Source organism: Thamnophis sirtalis, unplaced genomic scaffold, assembly GCF_051295495.1.
Source record: "Thamnophis sirtalis isolate CommonGarterSnake01/CBP01778 unplaced genomic scaffold, rThaSir2_p1.2 scaffold_4, whole genome shotgun sequence".
NCBI classification, from domain to species: Eukaryota; Metazoa; Chordata; class Lepidosauria; order Squamata; family Natricidae; genus Thamnophis; species Thamnophis sirtalis.
Genome location: NW_028261384.1, coordinates 107,673,143 through 107,697,921, shown reverse-complemented (window position 1 = coordinate 107,697,921; position 24,779 = coordinate 107,673,143). Strand labels below are relative to the sequence as shown.

Here is a 24,779-nt window from a genome sequence, read left to right as displayed (position 1 = left end):
ATTCCTATATTAGCTATATACTGTTGGGGCAGCACACCTCTGGAACAAGTATGTAAAGGAAGCTTTTGGGAAATTAGTAACACTAAATTTGGGCATAGTTTAAGTTGAAAACTTCAGTAAGGGTTTCATCTACATTCCATTCTCTATGAAGTAGAATGACTCCAAGAGGGTGGAGGAACCTGAGGATAGAATTTCTATGGATACTACTATCTGTCACTACTAAATCTATGCTAAGAAGGCGGAACAGCAGAGAAGTTGGCCTTTAATTAACATTGTTTGCTGTGAAGAAAGTTGTTGGTTGTAGCTTATGAACTATGTTTTTATATAGGTCTAATAAATCTTGGGAAGGGTTGGCTGTAATAAAGGCTAACCAGTTTTTTTGAAGATTGTCCTCTGATAGGGCTCTCTTCACCTTCTGGTCAAGTTGCTGGGATCATTCAACCGTGCACCTTGCTGGCCCTGTTGGAGAAGTTGCAGGAATAAATTGGTCCCTGGAGGGCATCTGCCAGATGAAGGACATCATGTGTGTACACAAAGGTAGATGATTGCTTTCCAGGCAAGGTAGGAATTCAAATTTTTCTATATTGTAGTAGTAAGTCCATAGAATTTAGGATATAACCAATGGTGCTGGTTATGGCCCCTGCCATAAATGGGATCTCACCAAGATAGTCGCCAGCCCAAGAGCCATTGCATTTATTTGCCATCTTTGCAAGACATCGCTTCTCAGTCTTTGGCTAAGATCAAGGTCAGTGTAGTATAAACTAATAATTGAAGTGAGCACTAAGTTACATTGCTCTTTGCCAAACCTTGAAGCAATGACTCAGCTTCAGAAACGTATCTATGGCAATTTGGTGGGCAGGAACTTAATCTTTGTTAATAAAGTGCTTTGAGCCATTTTCTGCCACTGCCAATAGAGAAATATTTAAGGTTTCCAAACATGGAACCCTAGTTCAGAATCCTAATAGACTGGAAGGGTATCCATATGCCAGAAAACCAAAGTCAATGATTGTAAAACCAGAGAGAAACAAACACAAACAGAAGCAGACACACAGAAACAGGCAGACATTTCAGCAGAAATTTGTTTAAGGCAGAAAAATATACAGGTAACCTTATAACTATTTTAGAGGAATTTAAGAGCCAGATCCAGTGCTTTCAGTGCTAGATGACAGGCTGTTCTTGCAATCAGATACTGATAGCAAATTAGAACAGGGAGTGAGCCCGTACATAGGTCAGCCATTATGGGGAGCAGATATTATACCAACTATCTATACATTTGCTCTTTTAAATTTTCAATATTAATTGCAATGCTTTTTTCAACATTAAGTGCTGCATACTTTTAAGAATTATACTTGGTGAAATGAATTGAATTTCTACATGGCAATTATGGCCTTAATAATTGCAGCCTTATTTTAGCTCAGATTTCTGCAATGATTGTGAAAGAAAATATAACAATCTAAGAAAAACAGGAACTGAAGAAGGCTGCAGTTCACAGAAAGATAGTCTCCAAAATTATGTAGAATTTAATCAGGACAGAAATAAGGAGGAGAGAAGACATTTCTTAATCTGATACAGAGTGGGCAATATGTATAAATCTTTTTTCAATACTAATGGCAAAGTTCTTTATTCAACATTAAATACTGCATATTTTTAATCTATGAAATATAATCTGTAAAAACAAAGTGATTTTTGGCCAACATAAGCCCTGAATATAATGGAATCAGTATTAATAAAGTATATATGAATTTCTAGAAATTAAGGATTGTGATAGAATTGAAAATCATTTATGGAACATTTATGTTACACTAATCAACAAGTGAAGGTTTTATTTCCACTAACTACAAAGCTACAAGGCAAGGCTTCGTTTATACTAATCACAAAGCAAAACTGTGAAGTTCTATTTCAAACTAGCTACAAGGGAAACAAAAAATTTAACATTTAAGAATTGGATGTTTCAAAATTCTTGGATTTTTTAAAAAAATTTCAAGGTTTTTTTATTTTTTTTTTATTTTTTAAATGTTAATAAATACAGGACACAGCATTAATTAAAAAGAAAGGTTCTCAATATTTATTTTTCTGTTTCCTTATTAGACTACAAACTGTATCATGTAAACCAAAGGCTATATCTGCAGCAGAGAGCCACCTCCTTTGCATTTAAGTTCCACTTCAAAACTAGCCACAAGGAGGACCGAAAGACTACATTTCAGAATTGATTTTTTTTATTCATTTTTTTTTAATTTTGGAATTTTTTGAAATTCATGTATGTGAAATGAACTTTTGGATTTTTAATTTTTTTAGCAATTGATAGAAGAAAAACATAGTTTTTAAAATATAGCAATGATAAAGGAGACCGAAACTTCTGTGACTAGCAAAATTTGTTTATATACACACACGTACACACATACTGTATGTATGTGTGTGTGTATGTATGTATGTATGTATATATGTGTGTGTGGGTTGCATTTTTGACACTAAATACATACATACATACATACATATACACACATACACACATACACACATACACACATACACACATACATACATCTAAATGAATATAAAATAATGTAAACTTAACGAATTCCTTGAAGAAGAAGAAAATAAAGGCTCCGGAGGTACATTTAGCCACTCTGAGACTCAACCAACCAAATGAGAAACTCCCGCCAAAAGAAGATGTATCCAAACCAAACGCAGTAAGGAATAAAAAACCGAAGAAAAAGCAAACAGTTTAGAGACTACTAAAAGTCTAGTTACTCTGGAACTCAAAAAAGAAAATGAGAATCCCCAGTCAGGAAGAAGTCTGAACTAAATAAAGTAAGAAATTATGAACTAAAATAGAAAATGAACCTTTAGAGACAGAACAATGGCAACATGTCACTCCTAGAAGGGGGAAAATCAAACCCAGTCCAGCAAAGTCTAGTTCCACAGGAGCTAAACAATCAATTTCATAATCTTCCTTTAGAAGAAAGCAAGTAAACACCTGGAGAAGAGACATCATCAAGCATACCAATTGTAGAGGGGAAGGGTAGACCAGTCCTCCTTTATGGAAAGAATGAAATTGGTTTGCTGATAGGAATCTCACTGCCCAGAGGAAATGAAGCAGCAACTTGTAGATCACACAAGTGTATCCAGGGAAGTTTACTGTATCTCAGAAACAAAGACCAGAGATGTGGCTAAGATGTGGCTGAGACTAAAATAATTAAGTCTACAGGTTCTTAGCTCTTTATCCTCTTTCATGTGGTGATGAATGGTGCAACAAAAAAGCTGAAAACAATATCAAGAGACTAGGCAGGTAGGTATGAAAGCCAAAAAGATGGGGCCACAGGTATTTAAGTATTTAATTAATTTATAGGCCGCCCAATCCGAAGGACTCCGGGCGGCTTACAGAAATACATCTCTAAAAAAGAATAAAGAATTAAAAAATAGAGGAAAAAAACAGATTAAAAGATCACTTCATGCACTCAATCTAGGCGGGGCTGGACCTCATTCATGAGGTCAACAGCCCCAGGCCTGCCGGAATAGCCAGGTTTTGGTAGCCTTTCGGAAGGCCATGAGAGTGGGAAGGATCCGGATCTCTGGGGGTAGATCGTTCCATAGGGTCAGAGCGGCTACAGAGAAGGCCCTCCCCCGAGGAGCTGCCAGACAACATTGTTTGGTCAACAGCACCTGGAGAAGGTCCACTCTGTGTGATCTTATTGGCCGTTGGGAGGCATGTGGCAGAAGACAGTCTCGCAGATATCCGGGTTCTAGGCCATGTAGGGCTTTAAAGGTAATAACCAACACCTTGAAGCACGTTCAGAGACTGATAGGAAGCCAGTGCAGCTCGCGGAGGATAGGTGTAACATGGGTGTATCTTGGTACACACAATATCGCTCGCACGGCTGTATTCTGGACCAATTGTAGTCTCTAACACTTTTCAGGGGCTGCCCCATGTAGAGCACGTTACAGTAGTCAAGTCTTGAGGTGACGAGGGCGTGAGTGACCATTTGAAGTGCCTCCCAATCCAGGTAGGGCCGCAACTGGTACACCAGGCGAACCTGGGCAAAAGCCCCCTCTGGTCACAGCTGACAAGTGATGTTCTAATGTCAGATGCGGGTCCAAGAGGACACCCAAGTTTCACCCCCCAGGCTTAGAGATGGAATATCTGGACTGTCCTTGGGGGGCAACATCCATAGACACTCGGTCTTGTCAGGATTGAGTGCAAGTTTGTTCACACCCATCCAGATTCTGACAGCTTCCAGGCATTGGCACATCACTTCCACCACTACACTGAGTTGGCACGGGGCGGAGAGATACAACTGAGTATCATCCGCATATTGATGGTATTTAATCCCGTGCCGGTGAATGATCTCACCCAGTGGCTTCATGTAGATATTAAATAGGAGGGGGGACAAGACCGAGCCCAGTGGCACCCCATATTTAAGGGGCCTAGGGGTCGACCTCTGTCCTCCAACCAACACCGACTGCGACCTGCCAGAGAGGTAAGAGGAGAACCACCATAAAACGGTGCCTCACACTCCCACCTCTTCCAGCCATCGCAGAAGGATACCGTGGTCAATGGTATTGAAAGCCGCTGAGAGGTCAAGGAGCACCAGGATAGAGGAATGTCCTCTATCCCTGGCCTGCCAGAGATCATCGGTCAGCACGACCAAGGTGGTTTCGGTGCAGTATCCACGCCTGAAACCAGACTGAAATGAGTCTAGATAATCTGCTTCATCCAAGGTCCGTTGGAGTTGAAGGGCCACCACCTTCTCAACAACCTTCCCCAAAAAAGGGAGGTTGGAGACTGGACGATAGTTTTTGAGGATAGCTGAGTCCAGAGAAGGCTTCTTAAGGAGAGGTCTTAAGTCAACATCTATTGATTTTAGATTACTTTCAAGTCACCAGAACCAGATGAATTACAACACAGAGTTCTGAAGGACCTGGTAGGCATGATCTCAGAACCACATATGTATGTCTTTTAAAGATCCTGGAATACTAGGGAACTACCAGTGGACTGGAAGAAAGATGATGTGGTTCTCATCTTAAATAAATGGGGGGGGGATGGATCAGGAAATTAGAGACCAATCAATTTGATATCAAGATCCTTGAAACACTAATCAAGCAATATATCTGTGAAAACTTGGAAGTGCGTAAAGCTATTACAGGAAGTCAACATGAGTTTGTCAAAAATGGATCATGCCAGACAAACTTTATTGCATTCTTTGACATAGTTAGCAGACCAGTGAAATGCTGTGGACAGAGTATACTTGGACTTCCATAAGGTATTTGACAAAGTAGAACAATATGAGACAGACAGAACCATTTAACATTACGGTATAAAACTGCAGGAGCTGCAATTTGGAGGTTACTTTCACAAGCAATTTGATCAAATTCCCCAACCTAATTGACTTTACAAATCAGAATGATGGTTCAGATTGAATATCTAAATAAAAAACATGTACTTCCAAATCAATTTGACAATTTGAAAAATAAGTTTATTTTCCAGATTATTTCAAAATGTAAAAGGACAGTGGAGTCAACAGGAAGTTCTTCAGCTGGACAGATGTGGAGGTGTGGGCTCTCAAGAGCCTCACATGAACTCTATCTGACAAACCAATTCCGAGGTCCATTTGGACCAGAACCCCCCCCCCCATCCTGGAGGGGAGCAAGAGGACAGTGTCTCATCAGATGCAGGGGGAGGCAACAGATCCCTTGCAGGTTGGAGTCAGAGTCGGGGTGACAGCCTATAATATGGCTGACAAGATGCTGACTTCTTGTCAAAACAAAAGGAACAGGAGGATACGGAAGAGATAAAAGGCTAGTAAGAAAATTTATCTAATTCACAGCGATAAATCATACCTGGAAAAGGCAAAGGACTTTTCCAAAAAGAAAGAAAGAAAAGGAAAATGGAGGGTTGAAACACCAGCCCCCCTAAAAGTTATTTACTCAAAACTATTTTGGACAGAAAGGAGAAAGCAGAGAAATGACAAACCCACTCAAATATAAACTTTAAATTTGATTTTGGGTTTGAAAAAGAAACCAAATACTTTGAAAGATTTATTCTGTTTGAACTTTTACCAATTTAACTAAAAAAAAAAAAGAAGCACTTCTTCTTACTGATAACTGATAACCTAACTCTGTGCAGGAAGTTTTAATCAACCAACTGCCATAAATCAGAACTTTGAAAAGTAGGAGGTGAAGGGGAGTGCCCAGATCTGGCTGGTTGCAAGCCTGTTTCAAGTGATATATTATGAGTGGCTACAAGAGACTGGACCTGGTAAGGAAAAGAATAACAACAGAATAATAACAGAATCCAAATGGGAAATGGGAAAAAAGACCTACTAGGAAAAAAACAGATAACTAGAAACTACTATATGGGAAAATATAAAGTTAAGAGCTTCATGGGGAGCTTGTAAAGCAGAGGTTTGTGATTCACCTTTTTAACATGATAATTGAGTTGCGAATTGAGTGAATAGGACAATAGAAGGACAATTAAACATGGATCAAAATTTACGATACATAGATATATATAGAACCTTTAAGATGATGAACAAAGTGAGATATTTACCTCTTGTTACTTTATATAATATATTAAGGGAAGTGTAATGAACACTGAACAGCGAAGATTTCCATCTAGAGATAACTAAGGGTAATCTAATCCAAGGTACAGAAAAATGGAGAGGGAATATGAAATATACCTACAATGTGAAACTATTGTGATAAAAAGACAAAATCACAAATTGGGGGCATGTAAGGATATATAACTATATAAAGATAATGATGAGAATAGCTGGGAATTGTAACCAGGTCTACAGCTTGACAAAAATTAGGTGGGGAACAGTTTAAAAGCAAAATGACCATATATGTATACTTTTTTGTTATATATATATTTTTTTACTAAAAAGAAGGAGAAAAAATAAATATGTGTATTGAAAAAGAATTATAAATACCATCAACATAAAATGGAGCTCGCTCAGAAGCTGAAATATACCAAGTAAATGAGATGAAGAGTGTGAAGTAAAGGAGAGAGGTAAGGGAAGAAGAGAGGGGTAGGAGAGAGGACAAGGGGGGGAGAGGAGGAGAGAAATGAGAAGTGGTAAGGGGAGAAAGGAGAAGGAGAGAGGAAGGGGAAGTTGAGAATGGAATGGCGACAGAGGGAAGAAAGGAGGTAGGGAGGGGGAGGAGTGAGGGAGGAGAAAGTGATGGATAAAGTACAAATATGGTGTATGGAGAGCAGAAGAGCCAATAATTGGTTTTTGGGAGTTGTTGGTAAGATGAATTGATGTAAACATTTAATAATACAATATGATGTTGGTTATATAATAGTATACCAGGGACGTGCTCCTTACCAGTCTCCTCAGGAAAAAGAAAGAAATTTAAATTTTTTAAAAAATAATTAAAGCCAAGATAGTTGCTACCAGATTCCAGCTCACAGTGGCTTGGTGTCTGCTTAGTGTTAACCAAAGCAGGAGGCGAGAGAACTCGGGGCCTCTTTTCCATAAGGAATTTTTCGCCTTCTAAAAGTTAATAAAGAGTTAAAAGGCAAAGAAGTTCAGATGGAAAAGAGGCACTAATTCTCCCGCCTCCTGATTTGGAAGCACCCAATCGTGTCTTCTTGAGCACGCTTACGTTGGGCGGGGCGTGCTTCAGAGGAGAGAGGAGTGGGCGAGAAGGAGGAGGCTGCCTCTTTGCTGCAGACATGGGTGCTTGGCGGCTCCCACAATGCAAAGTGCCCCACCATCCCCGATGCTGCCGCCCACTGCCCCAGCCTGCTTCTCCAGGCTCCACCGCTGGAAGTCCCAGATCGCCTCTGGGGGAAGGCTGGGTGAGAAGCAGAGCGAAGCTTCTCTGCAGCCTCCCGGCGCTGCCCAGAGGCTCTTGCAGGAGCACGTGTCAGCGGCCGGCGACCTGGAGCGGCCCCGGCTGTGAGACAAGGGAGCACTTAAAGCAGCCGCTGCCGCCGCCGCCACCGCCCCTCCTTCGCCTGGTGGGGCGGTGGTGATGGCCGCGGCAGCAGCTACTTTAAGTGCTCCCTTGTCTCACAGCCGGGGGCGCTCCAGGCCGCCGGCTGCTGACACATGCTCCTGCAAGAGCCTCTGGGCAGCGCCGGGAGGCCACAGAGAAGCTTCGCTCCGTTTTTCACTCAGCCTTCCCCCAGAGGCGATCCGGGACTTCCAGCGGCGGAGCTTGGAGAAGCAGCGGATGCAGGCCGGGACAGCGGGGGGGCAGCGGGGCACTTTGCATCGCAGGAGCCACCAAGCGCCTTTGCTGCAGACCTGGGCGCTTGGTTGCTCCCGCGATGCAAATTCCCCCCCCCGCCGCCGCCGAGGCCGAATGCTGCCCTGCTGAGCCTCACCAGGTATCAACCTCACCGCACGTCACTGTAGTATACATATGGTTATATGTTAGGAACATGAAAAAATAAAAAAAAACTTTAATAAAAAGTGTAAAAGGACAGTGATGAACTACCAGTATCAGACATGAATCAAGTAACCCATTTGTGGATGTTCATCTACTGAGGCTATGTAAACCAATTCAGGCAATGCAAAATAATACACTCCAATTTGCTGCTAAAAGTGTTTATTACAAAGAATCAGACATTTAGAAATTATCAGGAGGCATCCAGCAAAGCAAAAAGAAGATATCACAATCATACAAATTTCTATAAAGGTGGGCAAATGCCAGTGTATATTCCTAGGACCAGTATGCTTTCTTTTCTAATATACCTTACTGTATTGAATGCCATAATGAACAAAGCAACATAAAAAATATATTTTATCAGACTTTTAAACATTAAACATTACAACAAAATCCAATTAAAATTATCTTTCAAGCCTACAATGTTCTAAAGATAAGAATTTTAAAGTAGGCTTAAAATGATGGGAAATTACCATATTTTTCGCTCCATAAGATGTTCCTGATCATAAGAGGCACTTAGGTTTAGAGGAGGAAAGCAAGAAAAAAAATCTGCATCTGCCTCCCAGCATCCATCCGGTATACATTTGGCTAGCGTTCTTGCAGCAAACAGCAAAACCCTCCTCTGTGCCTGCTGCCTCTACTAAGGAACGCTGCAGTCTTCACAGCCAAGCAGATGATTGGTGGTTGGATCGGCCTCCGGGAATACAACCAATCAGCTCTTCTAGGCATCCTGACGCCCATATTCGTTCCATAAGACACAGGCATTTCCAGCCACTTTTGGGGGGAGGAGGAGTGTGTTTTATGGAGTGAAAAATACGCTAATTGATTCCTTACAAATTCTGATGGCACAAATGAAGGTGCCCTGGAAGCTACTAAAATGTCAGACAGCAAGCAACTGGGAATTGACCATATCTGGCAATAAAATAGTTTCTTAGGTGATTTTTTTCATGCACAATTATGAATAAAGATGGGTCAAGTAAAGTAATGCAAAGTGTGATAACTTCTAGAAAACCTAGGTATATCTTTTCTGCAGTAATAAGTTTGCAAAGATAAAGTGACAGATGGCATATAGCCATAATTTCCATTCAAACGTTATCATCCCTGGAATCACAAACATCTAATATTTTCTGGATTGTGGTAATCTGGGGAGAAAAGAAAAACAATGCAGTTATAATGTTCAAGAGAGTTCAACATTTCCATCTGCAAAAGTCAGGAAGTTATCACAACTTAAAATAAGTTTAAAATCTATTCTGTTTTATTTTGTAGACACAAAAAATATAATTGTAATGTAGGTACTGATGAGTCAATACAAAATTCTTGCATCTACCTCTGCTCGTCTTTTGGCAGTATTGTTTAAACCAAAATTATAGATATCGTGTTTCCCCGAAAATAAGACAGGGTCTTATTTTCTTTTGACACCCCCCCCCCAAAATAAGCACTTATTTTCAGGGAGGTCTTATTATTTTTGAGATGCAGGAGGCGGCAAGTGTGGTCACCTCATGGTTGCTGCTATGTGGCAATATTTTGGGGGAGAGCTTATTTTCAGGGGGGATTATTTTAGTGCAGGTCCTCAAAAGTCTGATTGAGCTTATTATCCAGGGAAGTCTTATTTTCGGGAAAACAGGGTAATTCATTCAGAAATTGTGAATATGCTACATAGGTTCATTTAGACAAAAAGGAATAAACTATGAGCATCAAGTATTATTCAAACAAATTTTCAATGTCACATATAATTTAGGGAGAAAAACATATTTATCTTTTCTGATCTTGGAAGAAAGAAACAGCAAAGAGTACTGAAACCTAAGAAACCAAAATATGTTCTCTGAATTTTATTCTCCAAAATAATTAAAGATTTCAGAGTGTTTAGATTAAAGCATAAATATATGCTTTTTTCCTCCCTCTGACCTCTCCTACCTTGGCATTTTTCTGATTTAATTTTTTTAATGTATTAGTTTATCAAAATATAAAATACAAAGAAAATTAAAATAATGGGAAACTTTGGGAGGAGAACAGGGAAAAGGAGAAAGCATGAGATGGGGGTGGGGGAAATCCTATGAAGGAGACTTATCTCTTTTTCAGCTTACTAACAGAAGGAATAAAAATTCCTTTAGCTTATATTACTCTCCTGGGTTATAGAGAATGCTAGAATCACTCCACAAGATCTTCCATGCAGCAGTGATATTCAGGAAGCCTTAGGAGCTGTGCTTTGGATAACCTGACAAGCCATTCAGCTACGGGGTGGGCTGCAATCATTTTATAGTTGAAAAAGGCCACCATTTTGGAAATTATTTTTAAAGGGGACAATAAATCATGACTTTCACTTCTTAATCATTTATATTCACCAGCTAAAAGAGGCTCATTTTAATCACAGCTGGTTATTCCTTTTTGAAGATTTCAGACTTCTTTATTGTTAAATGACAAGGAAGAGAATTGCTGGAGGCCAGCTAAAATTTAAAAAAAGCCTGTAATATCTTTTTTTAACTTTGACGGAGTAATGTGGTTTTATTTTACTATTTTAATTAATCTGTAGCTCTGGATTACTTTGCTAAGGGTGGCTGAAACAATTTTTATGAATCCTGATTGGACAGGAACTATTACTTGGTTTATTTAAAAATCTCTTTTTTGACCACAAGAGAGAGCTAAGAAGATGACAAAACATGAATTTGAGCATATTTTTAGAAAGATATTAGAAAAATGTTTACAGAAAACCATTCACTTTTAGATCAATTATGTATTAAAGGTGGAAGAAAGATGAGCAATTTAGAGATGCAGTAATGTTTAGAAAGTTATCAAACAACTGAGGCAATTTCACGAATATCTGACAAAGGACTTAACTGTAAATGTTGGAGTATAACTCTGACATCTATCTTTATATGATGATGGTTTAAATACAACCCTCCCAGTGCAACTGAAAAAAAGAGCTCCAATCAAATCTACAATACTCAAGAGGACAAGTTGGGGATTTTTAATTCATAGATACTAAAAAGGTTGAGAATTATTTGAGAAAATTTGAGATATTTGTAATATTACTTCATAGATATTACAGAGAAAAAGATTTATTCTGTCAAAACAAGCTGGAGGGAGTGACTTACATGTAATCAGTTAATTAGAGTTAGAGAGGATTTCTACATGTCTGATATCTATATGTATTTGAAAAAAAAGCTTGAATGTAATTTTCTGTTTATAAAAGTGAGTCTGAATTTGTTTGATATATAATACTTATTTCTAAAGCTTGTAAAATATTATTGAGAATGAACTTGAATATATATTTTAAAAAGAAAATAAAAAGATATATTAGAATTTAGAATTCATTGATTTTAGAAATATTTTCAAAAAAAGATGTAGAGTTTTAAAATGATTTTTAAAAAAAAATTAAGATTAAAAAATCTGAAATAGTGTAGTAAATTATGTTAACATCAATCATTATAGTTTATAATGATTAATAAGTGTAATAAGAAATATATATTATTTTCCACAGCGAGAAAAAGTGGGATGATTAAATTAAAAGAACATATTTAATTTTGCTTCCATTTGGAAACTGCTTGTGCTTGTGATAAAAAAAGAAAAGAAAATGCTAATTTTGGTTTTGCTGATTAGATAGGTATGTTATTATAGAAATGGCTGGGATGTGTTATTATGTAAAAGTAAAAAGTTGAGGTTGTAATGTTATTTTCTACTGTGCTAAAAAGACTTCTGCAGATCTTTTCCCCACCTAACCTTAGCATCTCAAGCATTTTCTCGTCCCTTTCCCATTTCAGTCTTACCTGAGGAATCATACATATTGTCCAACAGGCCTTCTTGGTTTACAGTCCTAGAAGGAATGGTAGAAGGTCAGTTCTGTGGAATACATAGATACAGTTCAGCTGTTTATAAAGTAAAAAAATAAACAGTATTTCTTCTTTTTAAGACAAAGTAGGTTATCAGATGGCTTATAGCCTGGATACCTACAGGATCACACTCATCTCCTGCAACTTCTGCCCAGGAATTAAAATTGCATAAAGTTGGCAAACTCCAATTCCCAGATGTAGAACATGTCATCTTGCAGGACCTAGGAGATGACCCTCTCCTGTAGCTGCACCCATTCTGTGAAATAGCATTCTTCCTGAATTCTATATGTCATTGACTCTGATGCATATTCCTGTATCTTTAAGGACCTGACTCTTCCAACAGGACTTAGGACAGAGTGTTTTATAATCTACTCTGTAAAATTGGATTTATATTACATGATGAGTAATTGGAATCTTTATTTTTGTTTTTCTTTGATGTGTCATTGGCATCATTAATTATTGTTTATATTGTTAAATTGTGGATTTTAAATCTAACATGTAAGGTGCCTAAAGTTACCTAGAGGTGGCATATGAGTTGATTATGAAAATAAAGAGCTGTCCTAGATTTCTAACCAAATAGGATAACGATATCGATAAATTAAATATTGTCTTCCACCCAATTCAGAGATACCTTTTTTTATCTTTTAGTTTGCAATAATCACTATGGCACATTTATTTTCCTACGTTATGTTGACATTATTCCTAAATTTGGTATGTCAACTAAAATATTGTACCCAGGTATTTTAAGGAACGTTCACATTCTGATTTCTGATTCTTAATATAGCAACTTCTGATTTATCTTACTTGTATCAGCACAGTAACTCCATTGCCGGTCTTTGTCATAGTTCCTTGTGACAGAACACCAAAATCTTCTATCCTCTGAATTTTGATTGGTGCAAGAATTGAATGTTTTCCCATTGTAGATGAATGGAAAAACACATCTCTTGCCTTTAGAGTTGCCTTCATATTCTGTAGATATTGGAAAAATAAAAATAAAGAAGGAGGTAGTCTTTATATTGAGATGAACTTTGATCTTATCCAGTAAACATTCCAAACATTTCAACTCACTGGAACTCCTACTCTTTGTCCTATCAAGGACTGAAGGCCTAGGACCCCCAAACTCCATTTTTCCAAACTACATCTTTAATCTATTTTCTTATAATGTTTTTCATTCTCTCTCTCTCTCTCCACCCTCCCTTCCTCCCTCTCTCTCCTTCAATACATTTCTTACCTGACAGCACCAACATTGGAAAAGGAAATTGCCAACATGCTTTGCTAAGAAAAAGCAAGATCCGAATGTTTGATTAGGCTAAAAGTAGACATTACCAAGAAAACATAGTTGTGTAAGATGCAGTTAGAGAAGAACCTAGAAGCTTTTTGCAAGAAGAGCTGTTGCTGGAAAAGTTAGGTAACATGATATATAGCTTGTCTGTGAGCCAAACAGGGTTTAAGGGTATAGGTCATGCTAAGAACACCTGAACAGCACTATCTGTACACATGCTATTCCAAGTTGAACAGTATTACTTATATATGTGGTATACAGATGATAAGAGATTTGTAACCAATAATTGTACTTTGTTTACAATTTTCTGTATCCTGAGCAGTGGTGGGTTCCAGATCCCATTCTAACCGGTACAGTTGGAATGGGCCTGGTGTCACTCACATGGATGCATGTGGCACGGACGTGCATTGTAACTGCCAGCGATGCTTCCACAAGCCTCCATGACGCTCCAAGTCCTCAGCGGAGCATCGCTCAGGCACTGTATGCACCAAGTGCCTACGCAGAAGTGCAGAAGGCTCTAAAGAACAGGTGAGGAGCTCGGGTGGGTCCTCTGGAGCACCGTACCGGAACGGTTCCTGGTGCTCCAGGAAGGCTCCGGTACACCCGTACCAAGGCATACCACCTTCAACCCACCACTGATCCTGAGGTATAAAAATAGAATGCCAGTTTTACTCATGGCTCCTCTCAGCTCCATTGCAACCAGTGTAGCTCCTGCAACAGAGGTGTTACATAGGCTATCCTAAAAGCTCTTAAAACTGCTGTAGCATTTCTGATAGTTGTAGCTTCCAAATATTATTCAATAGTAGTTTCATGTAAATCACACTGAAATAGCCCAAGCACAAGATGACCAGGACATGAATAACTGAGACAGGGCCTTACAATCCAGGAAAGGTCCTAACTAGTATACAATATAAAGTTTTGCAAAGGGTCTCCTAGCCACAGCATCTACCTAATCTTTCAGCAAGATTCTAGAAGAAACCCTTAGTTGTACCCCAGATCTGTCTTGGAAAATGCAACCCCATGCAGAAGTAAAGATCTTAAATTCCCAGGTCGGGGCTCCATATATCCACAGCCACTCAGTCTTGCTGTGGGGGTTCAGCTGAAGTCTATTGTCCCCCTACATGCCCTCACAGCCTTCTGGCACTAAGAGAGGTATTGTCAGCAATATGTATGTCACCAGGCATGGATAAAGTTGGGTATCATCAGCATACTGATGGTACCTTATCCCATATTGTGGAATGATCACCATGAATGAAGTATTACCAACAAATTTGTATCACCTGTCTTTTTCCTATTATGCAGAACCTTATAATTTTTCATCAGTGAACAGCATTTTAGTTTATAGATCTCAGTGTTCAAGCCTATAAAGTTCCTTTAAATTTTGAGTTTGTTTTCTGGAATAGGAATTATTCCTGTCAAAATAGGAAATATTCCTGTATGTAACTTCTTTGTGGCAATAGCCACAAAGCCCACTATGGGTTTTTTGAAACCAAAATTTGAAAACTATGTCTCTATGAATTAACAAATGATAATTGAAGGTGTTTGTAACATACTTGTGTGCATCAGCCCATTCTCTGGGGTTTCTTTAATCACTGAAGAACACTGTAAAGACTAAAGCTGATAAAGACCCCTAGAGTAGATCATAAGATAAGCATGGTATGTGTCCCCTCCACATTCCAGTTCTCCATAACTCTTACCTAACCATGGTGAGTCCTTGAAGATTCTATAAATAGTCCTCAATTTACAACTATTCATGTAATAACTATTTGAAATGACACTGGAAAATAATGATTTACAACCAGTCCATGTATTTATAAATATCATATCATCCCAAAGGTGACATGATCAAAATGTGGCCACTTCACAACCAGCATGTATTTATGACAGCAGCATCCTAGATCATGTGATCAGCATTTGCAAACTTCTGACAAAGAGAATCAGTAAATCAAAACTTACAACCACATAATGTCATGCCTAACAATCATGATTGATAGCCAACTAGGAAGGTCACAAACCTACAAACCCATATGATCCTGATTCAGGCACTTCACAACTAGTATGCATTTATAATGATTATAGCATCCCGCAGCTATATGGTTGTCAATTGTGAATTTCACAACTGGCTTCTTACAAGCAGAATCAATGGAGAAACTGGGAGTAAGTAGGAAATCACAGTCTCATGATGTCATGTATACCAATCACAAGTAATTCACTTAACAACCATAGCAGAAATGACATAAATCCAACATGATCGTGTGATCTTTTACTTAATAACCATGTCATTTAGCAACAGAATTGTTGGTTCCTATTACAGTTTTTACCTAAGAACTACCTGTACTTTCTTCTCCAGCATTTGCAAAATATACATTGCCTCCATTTAAATCCTGCTTCAGGTGCCTTGTCAGAATATACAACATATAGGCAATACTCAAATATTATGTCCTAATTTGTTTTATTTTTTTGCTGCTACGTCTGTTTTTATTCTTCTAATCTAAGAAACTCTTCAAAAATAATTATGTAGAGGAAAAGGACTATCTCCTTTGCATGCTAACTGTCTGAAAACTGAACCAAATGAAATCAAGAGAAGGCAGAAAAAGAAAGATCAAGTCTAAAACAGATTGGAAGAACCATGGCAGCAGAAAAATATTGAAATCTTCTTAGAGGAATTCTTTGTAGAATCAGATGGGAGAAGCTTGAAATATAGCTGGCTGCTCCTCTCTAAGCTTTATCCTTCATTATGTGACCCACTTTAGATCACAGATAGCCACCTTCTGTTTCCTAAATTCATACAGGCACAGAAATGTAGTAAAAGAATTGGAAATAATAATTTTTCCTGTTATTATTCTTTTCATCTCTACTTTCACACCCATCTACTTCAAATATTTCATTGGACTCACACTGACTTGCTTTCCCATCCTTAATCTGGACTTCATTTTTATCTGTAATTGAAAATCTTAAATTGCACATCCCATGTTGCATGGAAACTATCATCTGAGAGGACATTTGTTCCATTGAAATATCATTGCAGCATTCAGAGTCTCTGGATTTTCAGAGAGAAAAGGAAAAAGAGGTGTCTATACCCCATTGTAGTTTCTCCTACCTTCAGTGGCACATGCCCTCCATTTACTGTCCTCGTCATAGTTTGCAGTTGTGGCACACCACAATTGGTTATCAGATTCACCATCTCTTGTACAATGAAAGTAGGTTTTTTTGTTGAATTGGAAGGGAAACCTGCAAGGACGTAATTCTGAAAAGGAATGATAATGGGGGAAGAAATTAGGCAGCACTCCCAAAATAAGCAATCTTAAAAACAAATAGAATTGGATGAGCAATGGGGTGATTAAGATTCCAGGTGGAATGGATTTTACTAAGACATTATATATGTTATATGTCAAAAATGGATTTATCCAATTAAAAAATAGATATGCTTAAATGGTTACATACATACTGTATCGTCCTGTTTATATTGATTGATTTCTGTCAAGGTAATCTGGTAGTCCAGTCAGGAAGCATGATCAGATGGATTAATTCTACTGTATGCAAGGTTACATTAGCAGAATCTTGCAAGTTTGAAAGTTGTGAGACTTGCCATAATCCTGTTCTGTGGACTAAGCTGTTTTTTATTGAATCATTTCCCCAACCCCCATCTTCCAAGGTTATTCCCACCTTCCATTACTTCTTCCTAATTCCTCTAACAAAGGAATATCTTAATACCTGAATATTAATTCCTACAGTCCTAAATGGTTACCAGATAACCACCAGGGCAGGAAAACACTTTGTTTTTCCTTGATGCACTCATGGCCAATGATGGCTCCACAACAGCTGAACATCTGTTCACTCACTATCCCGATACATATGGGCTGGGGTTAGATAAAAAGCCAAAAAGTTGTTTTAGAGCAGGCCTAGCAGGGGTAAAATTCAGCAGGTTCTGACAGGTTCTGGAGAATCGGTAGCAGAAATTTTGAGTAGTTCAGAGAACTGCAAAATATCCATTCAAATTGGATTGATAAAAGTAACTAGTGGAAAGTGATGTAGAGAAATTTTGCAACTTACTATGGATTTGTGTCTGATTCTCTCCGATCACAGTTTAATAATTTGCAGAGATAGATAGCAGGATTGTCCAAAGTATTTCCTTCTATCATCTAAGTTTTTGCATACCTGAGGGTGTACAGTAAGTCCATTTTGGTTCTCTATCATAGTTGCTGCTCAAAGAGCACCAGAGCTTTCCACCAGAAGTCCCAGTTTTTGTGCAAGATGAGTAGGATTTTCCCTTGTAGATAAAAGGAAACACACAAGGTCCCTGTGAATTTGCAGCTAGTCCTGAACAATGATGAAAAAAATGAGAAAGAGAGTTAGTAATCACTGATTATTGGGTTCAGCATTTGAGTTAAAGTATTTTTGCCTCAATTACAGTATATCAGAAATTATACTAAAAACAAATATTTATTCTTGAAACGGTGAACCATATTACTTAATCTTATATGGATTATTTAAATTGGAGATACTAATATAATAAACTAGAATTAGGGATTTTATGGCCTCCAACCAATCAGCTCTTTGGCTGTCCCTTCAGGCCAATGTGAGGTCAATTAAAAATTAGAAATCAAATGTAAATGTAGGTAGTCCTCAACTTATGACTGATATTGAGCCCAAAATTTCTGTTGTTAAGTGAAACATTTTAAGTTTTGCCCCATTTTATGATTTTTCTAGTTGTTAAATGAATCACTGCAGTTAATTAGTTAGTAACATGGTTGTTAATTGAATCTGGCTTTGCCATTGACTTTGTCAGAAGGATACAAAAGATGATAACATGAACTTGGGACATAGCAGTGGTCATATGAACCAATTGCCAAGCTTCTGAATATTGATCACATCATAGGGATGCAACACAGCTTGTTATAGTGAAAAATGATCATGTCACTTTTTTCAGTGCCACTGTAACTTTGAACAGTCACTAAATGAACTGTTGTAAGTTGAGTACCTGTAAGTGCCCTCCAGGAGGTGTGAAAAGAAGCCCAGGGTAGGCTCTGCGCAATCAACAGTTATGACCAAAGGAAGGCAAGAAGGCATTTTTCTTCACAGTGCTCACCCCTCACCTGGAGCAGCCTGAAGAGGCAGCTATGGTCATCCCATGAGGTGGCCTGGGCTCAGTCTCCCACAGCCATATCCTCAAAGCACCACCTTAAAGATGAATGAGTGGGGTGCAGTTGGCAGTTATTGGTTTGGCCTTCCACAACAGCCCCAATTCCTCGTGTGGCCTTTTGAGAAAATTAATTGGCCACCCCTAATTAAACCAGTATTTGTGTTTTACATTGAACATTATCAGTTTACATGACTTTATTAATCTATTTCTCAAGTTGTAAGAGACTAGATCTAGGGACTTTGGTTAGATTCCCTGCCTCTACACTACGCAGTATCGTTTCTCCCTTCCTCCAAAATGTATTCATTTCTGCACTACTCTTAACTTTATTTATACATTTTTTAAATGAATTAAAAAGTCTCTCTACTTTCCTTTGTGTAGAAGTAAGCTATTCCTATTACATCACACAGTTATCTTACTGGTATCAGCACAGTAGCTCCATTGTTTGTCCTTATCATAACTCCCAGTTGTTGCACACCAGAATCTTCCTATTTCTGCATCTTCATTCGTGCAACTATAATACGTTCGTTTCTTGTATGTAAAGGGGAATGCACATTGTTTTCCACCAGAATTACCACCATATTCTAAGCATAAGACAAAGCAATAAAAGATATATATTATTTTAGTAATGTTCCATACCATATTATTTCAGATTTATTTTCATATTATTGAGCCCCTTTATAATGTGTGTATTCGAAGAGTCACACATCTAATGAGCCATGGTGGCACAGTGATTGCAATGCAGTACTGCAGGCTATTTCTGCTGACTGCCGACTACCAGTAGTTCTGCAGTTCCATTCTCACCAGATCAAGGATGACTCAGCCATCCATCTTTCTGAGGTCAGTAAAATGAGGACTCAGATTATTGGGGGCAATATAAACTTCTTAGACTGGGTGTAAAGCTCTGTGGAGCAGTAAATAAGTCTAAATGCTATTGCTGTTATGTTTCAAGCACAAAAGGAAGTGTATGTTTTAAAACAGCTATCCAGTTTCCAAAATTGTTGGCAGGAGGACCTTAGTCTGAAAATTGAACATTGCTTTGGAATAGTGTTATCCTAATGTGGATTTAGGAATATGGGAGAAATTTCTCTCCCCATCCATCAAACCAATGTCCTTAATTTCTAGAAAGGGTAAAAGTGACCATCATAAAACAGGATTTATAAAAGAATGGCACTTTTTAAGTAAGAGATTCCCAAGGAGTGAGTACACATATCATGATAAACCAAGGAAAGTTACTATGATGAAGCCAAATCATAGGCACTATTATAAAACACATTAATTCTTTCGCACCAAATATATACTTTGAAACACAGAATTCACTTCTGGGAGAGGGATTAACTGACTTGTCATCCAAATTACATCTTTTTAGTTTTATATAATTAAGCTGCACATTGATGGGCAGTTACAGCATTGCGGTAGAGCTAGGTTAAGCTTACTAAAGTGAAGACAAACAGTCTACAATGCCTGTTTTATTTCTATACCAGAATAGGCCCAGAAACAGTTATAAAAGGAATCAGTTGACTGTTTCAGGATAATTGTTATATTTCCTAACCCTACAGAGTAATGTAACTCAGAAATTGAAATATGTCAAACCTTTAGTCGCACAATACTTCCATTGTTGAGATTGATCATAGTTTGCAGTTGTGGCACACCATGTGCGGTTCTGGCTTGCATCTTTAGTGCAAGAATTGTAGACTTTTCCGCGGTAAATAAATGGGAAGACACAGGGAGAAGGCACTAAAATGGAAAAAACAATATCAGAATTCAAGAAACTCTCTGGTAAGTATTCATTCAATCCTTTGATTTAGAAGTAGGAAACAAGTCATGCAAGAAATCCAAACATTATATAAATTATCTAAATAAATACTCTCTGAAAATCAGTCTCCAAAAGCAAAGATCAGTGATAAGCTATCTTGGGAAAATGAATCAACACACTGGTGTATTTTCCTTACCTGATGCAAAAAGTGATTGAAGAAGTGTACTGAATAAAAAAAATGCTATGATTGTTGTCATTTTCTTTCTAAATGCACTTGACACCCCTGGAGAGGGATGTCCAGTCCACAGATCCTTCAAGACCGTTTCTTGAAACCAAACTGAACACACTAAGGTTGAAGTAATATTTCTTTATTCTGAATAGAAAGACACAGGGAGATTGCCCTCAAAGCCTGTGTAATATTATTGAATACAGTCAACTCTTTTATACCCCCCCAAACCACAAAACTCACAATCCTGAATTTGTCATGTGTCATTTCCTTTGCCTTATATGGCTAAAAACTCCTGCAGCAGTTACAAATATCTGTACATATTTACATAGGTTGACCACCAGTTTTCACAATGTATTTGCCTTTCACAAGCCCTGTAGTCTATATGTTTAGTTTGGAAATAATTCAGTAATATTTGCAATACCTGCAATACCTGAAAACCAAGTGGTTTTCACTTCCTCCTGTGCACACCTTGTCTTACAGTATATTTAAAAAAATGTTCAAGCCTCTGTAAAACAGTTATTTCAGCAAAGTTGGCTAATAATACGTTTTTTTATCTAGATTTGGATTTATTTTCTAATTTATTTTATCAAGGGTACCAGATTTTATATAGTCCATTAGGATTTCAGTGGTCATTAATTTCTGATACCTGCATGATCATCAAGAACAAAATAAATGCTTTAGCAACTATTTATTTCTTCCAACCTCAGTTCCTCCCAAATGTATCCAAGGTGGTATGAGGAGCTCTTGGTGCTCTCTGAGCTTGGTTGTTTTCTTGCAGACATTCTATTACTCAAACTAGATAATATTGTCAGTGCTAATCCTAATCATGCCTAGGATTGATGATGTTACCTAGTTTGAAATAAATATCTGGGGGAAAAAACCCAAACCCAGAGAGTACCCCTCATTTCAACCCTGGGCTACAAATATTCTCTTTATTGGTATTATGATGGTATGCTATGCAGAAACCCCTAAGCTGGTACCTCTCCGGATATGTTGGAGTATATTTCTATAGTTTACCCTAACATCTGTAAGATCAGTGTAACACAGAAAGTTGCAGTATAGTTCAGAAATGATTACGGTAAATCTCCTATAATCAATCAATCAATCAATCAGAATAGAGCTGGGAGGGATCTTGGAGGTCTTCTAGTCCAACCCTCTTGTCAAGCAGGAGAGCCTATACCATTTCAGACAAATGGCTGTCCAATCGTTTCTTAAAAATAAATGTGCTATTATCAACATTCCCTTTTTTCCTTGAGAAAGTCTGGATTAATTTTCTTCCTGCTATAGAAACACTTGATAATGTCCCTTCTCCAGGTGTCTGCATGCTTTCTTCCAGGAGCAGGATATGAAGTCAATTACTCAACTCTAGTAAGTCTGCACAGGATTGAGTCACACTAAATAGCAGGGACATTACTTTTGGTCCCACCTTTCTGCCCATCTTGCAAACCAAAGCTTGAAAATGCCAATGTCCTGCAAGAAAGGGTAACTCTATTGAATCTTGTTTAGCAACCCTCAATACCACTGAAACACAATTAACATCCTTAATACTATTGTAGCACCCCTCAAAAAAGATGATATAAAGCATAAAATTGAAGACCCATCATCTCATAAACCTACCCCATCTCAACAATCTTAGCCTCAACCACAACCTCATGGAACCAACTACTACTGACATCTCAATCCTCATCAAAGATGCACTCAAACATGAACAGAAGCTTCCAAATGCCATCTTATTTGGACTTAAGTACAACAATGAAATAGATGACATCACTAAGGTTCGCAGCATCATCAGAAACTTTCTGGCATTAACAATCTCTCCTGATGAAATTATTGACATCTTCTGTGAAGGCCCTGAATACAAAAACAACAATGGCACGATGGCTCCATGCTTCTGCAGTCATTTGCAATAGTGAAGCCAGAAAATGCAAATTCATCCACTCAATAAACACACTTTCCAGAAACCACATTAATCATAATAAACTTTATTTGTGGCCCGGCCTATCCATTTTACAATGTGCACTCTCCCATGAGCTCCTCACTGAGCTCAAAAGGTATCTGAATCATGGAGAGACTGATCTATACATTGATTACTGCACCAACTGTATTAAACACAACACCATTGGCTCATCTACTTACAACCCCAACAACCCAATAATCAACAATAGACAACCCCAACAACCCTACATCCAAGACTAGGCATACTTGCCCCCAAGATCATCCAATCCTTAAATGCAAACTATTCAACGCAAGAAGCCTCGCAAATAACATGCTGGAATTTCTTCTCCTACTAAATATGGCTCAAGTTGACCTTATATTTGTCTGCGAAATGTGATTAAACATATCCTTTCCAGACTGCATTACCACTCAAGTGACTACCATGTCCACTGGTTTGACCGGGAAATCCGAAAAGAAGGTGGTTTTGCTATCTTCTATAAAAAGTCCCTACATCTGAAAAATATTCAAATAACACAAGAGCTTGTTCTTCCTGAGACCGTTATCTGTGACCTGTCACTAAATACCACAATTCACTTCCTATTATGTTACAGAGCCCCTGATTATGACCTTGATCATGCGAGCAAACTAGTTACATTACTAAGCTCATGCCCATGTCCCATTATCTTTGTTGGTGACTTCAATTTATCTCTTATTAATTGGACTCTAAATGAGTGCACAACAGAATGAGTATACAACCCAGTATACAACCCTGTATGCCATCACTACTTTAGGACTCATTCAGTTGGTAACTATTAACACTAGATTCAACAACTGCCTCGATCTAATCTTCTGCAACAGCTTAAACACAATTTATAGCCTTCATATCAAAGTATCTTTTTCCAACAGTGACCACAGCATGATTGACTTTTGTCTAAATTTACATCCATACAAAGAATCTCATAATAGGATTCTTAAATACATCTTCAAAAAAGCAAACTACAATCTCATAGCTGCCGACCTCTCATCTCTAGATTGGCAAATCCCGTTCAATGACTGCAACACTGCTGAAGACTATTATAACCCTTTTCTATTTGAAGTTCAAAGAGTCATTAATCTATATGTACTTTTTGTAACACTCAAAGCCAAAAAGAACAAATTACCCATATCAATAAGGAAACTGCAATCCTCAAAAAAATCCCATTGGTGGAAAAATAAAACTGGCTATGGAGCTAACTTCAAAAACTGATACAAGACCTTATGCTACCAAATAAAAACAGAACGTAGCTTCTTAATAAAAATATTAACAAATTTTCATTTAGATCTTATTATAAAGGTGTAAGGTTTTTGGGGTGTGTGGGTCCTGATGAGAGGAGATGGGGCATAAATAGTAAATGATTTTTAGCCAATTATAATAACCACAACAAAATGTCAATAGACCTTGTTTAACAATATATACATGCTATGGTATTGGCTAAAGTAACTTGGATATAAATTTTAGTCAGTGAGTTGGGGAAAAAGGGGAGGGGAGGCTTAGAAACTTTATTAATTGACTTTTACTTAAAAGATGTTATAAAGGTGTAATATTATTGGAGGATTTTTTGAAATAGCTAATGAATGCCATTATGTTGTTGTGTCTTTAAGTATAAATTATTTGAGGTCAAAGCATGTTCAAATAATTGTAGTCAAATGAGAATTGTGGTACATTAATAGTAAGATATACAAAATTTTTTGACTTAAAGTGTATAATCTAATATGAACTATAAGTAATGATTGAATTGAATTGAATTGAATTTATTGGTCTTGTATGCTGCCCACTCCCGAAGGACTCCGGGCGGTTTACAATAAACAAAGGAAGGGGATAAATAGACAAATAGACAAACAACAATTTAAAATACACAACATTCATAGTTCCCGTGGGGCTGAGTATTTCAACAGCCCCCCAGCCTGCCGGAGCAGCCAGGTCTTTGTGGCTTTGCAGAAGGCTGGGAGAGTAGTAAGGGTCCGGATCTCCATGGGGAGCTCATTCCAGAGGGCTGGAGCTGCAACAGAGAAGGCTCTCCCCCGGGGAGTCGTCAGCCGACATTGGTTGGCAGATGGGATCTGGAGGAGGCCTAGTCTGTGCGATCTGATCGGTCTATGGGAGGTAATTGGCAGGAGGCAGTTTCTCAGGTACCCAGGTCTGATGCCATGTAGGGCTTTATAAGTAACGACTA

At 38.1% G+C, this 24,779-nt stretch overlaps 2 protein-coding genes across 2 annotated transcripts; one reads left to right on the top strand and one right to left on the bottom strand.

Moving 5' to 3' along the window:
* Positions 1 to 8,542: 8,542 nt before the first annotated feature.
* On the bottom strand, positions 8,543 to 20,823 carry LOC106555778 (epididymal sperm-binding protein 1-like). Its single transcript, XM_087713708.1, has 8 exons — positions 20,599 to 20,823; positions 20,240 to 20,383; positions 19,066 to 19,230; positions 17,665 to 17,826; positions 16,607 to 16,753; positions 13,029 to 13,193; positions 12,162 to 12,208; positions 8,543 to 9,539 (listed from the first exon to the last, which is right to left on the bottom strand). Exons 1-7 carry the CDS (start codon positions 20,657 to 20,659, stop codon positions 12,201 to 12,203), a joined length of 852 nt encoding a protein of 283 aa, XP_087569834.1. The 5' UTR covers positions 20,660 to 20,823; the 3' UTR covers positions 8,543 to 9,539; positions 12,162 to 12,200.
* Positions 20,824 to 22,283: 1,460 nt separating this feature from the next.
* On the top strand, positions 22,284 to 23,812 carry LOC148046050 (uncharacterized). The gene is given in 3 exon segments (XM_087714457.1): positions 22,284 to 22,375; positions 22,983 to 23,309; positions 23,311 to 23,812. Coding segments are annotated over 3 exon segments (921 nt in total).
* The last annotated feature ends 967 nt before the right edge of the window (positions 23,813 to 24,779 follow it).